Source organism: Dendrobium catenatum, unplaced genomic scaffold (genome assembly GCF_001605985.2).
Source record: "Dendrobium catenatum unplaced genomic scaffold, ASM160598v2 fragScaff_scaffold_1646, whole genome shotgun sequence".
In the NCBI taxonomy this organism is placed as follows: Eukaryota; Viridiplantae; Streptophyta; class Magnoliopsida; order Asparagales; family Orchidaceae; genus Dendrobium; species Dendrobium catenatum.
The window spans coordinates 1150708-1152512 of record NW_021320108.1 but is presented as its reverse complement, the minus strand read 5'-3'; the positions used below and the strand labels follow the sequence as shown (position 1 = coordinate 1152512).

Sequence of the window (1805 nt, the reverse complement as noted above, 5' to 3'; positions counted from 1 at the left end):
ATCAAAGTTTACTTCCATGAATGGTGCATAATCCCAGAAGAAAGAAACTGTCTAACAGCTTGCCAAACATCCTTCTTAACAATTATCCAAAAGTCTTTGATAAAGGAGAAGGTGATCCCGTCCAAACCTGGGGAAATGTTTGAACCGGCCTTGTCCACTACCTCCTGCATTTCTTCCATAGTAAATTCTGCTTCCAGCTTTTTGTGGTCCTCTTCCCCCAAGGTATTAAAAGGATTTGGCCAGCCTTCGAAAATGCAATCCCTATACCTCCATTTATGAGAAAAAAAATTTGTGAAAGTTTTCTGAATTTCAGCCAATTCTTTAGTAGTTGAGCCTTCTTGTGTTATGATATGACTAATCCAATTTTGATTTCTTCTAGAGTTAGCAAACACATGAAAAAAAGGAAGAATTAGTGTCACCATGTTTCATCTACTTTGCTTTAGCACGTTTCCTCCACCAAGAATTGAGTCGAGCCAATGTAACATTGAGTTCATTGACTTTGAGTCTAAGCAATTGCAGTTTTTCTATAGATAGACCTCTTTTGGCTTCCTCCAATTGGATTTCCAATATCTCCTCCTTCAACTTATCCCTTACTAAGTTCAGATTAATAAACTTAGCTCTACTCCAAAAGAAAAGAGCTCTAAGGGTTCTTTTAAATTTCAAGTTGAGAGAAGTGACCGGATCTATACCACAGTTCTTATTCCATACTTTCTTCACCAAAGCAGCAACCCCATGGTAGGAATCCCACACATCTTCATAACGAATCCATCTACTATAAATCTCCAAAGGTTTAAGGATTTCTAAAAGAATGGGACAATGATCCGAGGCTATCCTTGAGAGGTGTTTTACCTGAGCCAGATGAATAGCATTCAAAGCAGTAGAATTAATAAGACATCTATCCAATTTCTCTAAAATTCGAGCTCCTCCAGATTTATTATTGTACCAAGTGTATTTGGGACCCATAGATTTCACCTCATGTAGATCATTATGAATCATGAATTTCTTCATATCCAAAGAACCTTGTGACATGATGAATTTATTTCCCCCTCTTTTTTCTTCTTGAGAAAGTACACAGTTAAAGTCACCGCCAACCACCATATGACAGTCAACAGAACAATTTTTCTCCAAACATTCCCATAATCCTTTCTTTATTATAGCTTTTGGACTTGCATAGGCCGATGCCACCTTCCAGCAACCCTTATTAAGGATTGTTAAATTTCCAACAATCACTTGTGAAGAGTGTTCAATCATCGAGAATTCAGCTACATCCTTTCTCCATAATACCATCAATCCACCAGTGAGGCCTTCAGAAGGTACCACAAAGGATTCCCAGTTCTTTCCCAATAAGTTTAAGATATAAGAGTTATCTACCGAACTCAACTTTGTTTCCAACAAGCCTACAAAAAAAAGTATTGTTATCTTTCACCAACTCCTTGAGATATAGAGCAGCCTCCACTTTCTTGGCCCCTCTACAGTTCCAAAAAGCCAAGGAAGTCATTATTTAAGAATGAGGGTGGAACCCCCAATCTTCTAAGATTTTCCTCCTTCCGACTTCCTATTTTGTATAATGATGTTTGAAGAGCCAAGTGATTTAAGTTCTTTTAGCAGCTTTGTTTTTTTTATCCCAGAGGATTTCGTTGAAGGGTTCTTCTTTGATTCCTGCCTCATCACTGGCTTCTCACAAGTTGAAAGGACCAAGTGACCATTGCTGCCCAACTCCTTGTCCACAATTTCCCCTTCCTCAGTACCTTCTACCTCCCATATGGCCTCTACTCCTGAATTATCTTTCTCAGTAACCTCACCAT

At 38.5% G+C, this 1805-nt stretch overlaps 1 protein-coding gene across 1 annotated transcript; it reads right to left on the bottom strand.

Annotated features, from left to right (window-relative positions):
- Nucleotides 1-429: 429 nt before the first annotated feature.
- LOC114581320 lies at nt 430-1287 on the bottom strand. The gene has a single exon (XM_028701200.1). It carries the CDS (start codon nt 1285-1287, stop codon nt 430-432), a length of 858 nt encoding a protein of 285 aa, XP_028557033.1.
- Between the last annotated feature and the right edge of the window lie 518 nt (nt 1288-1805).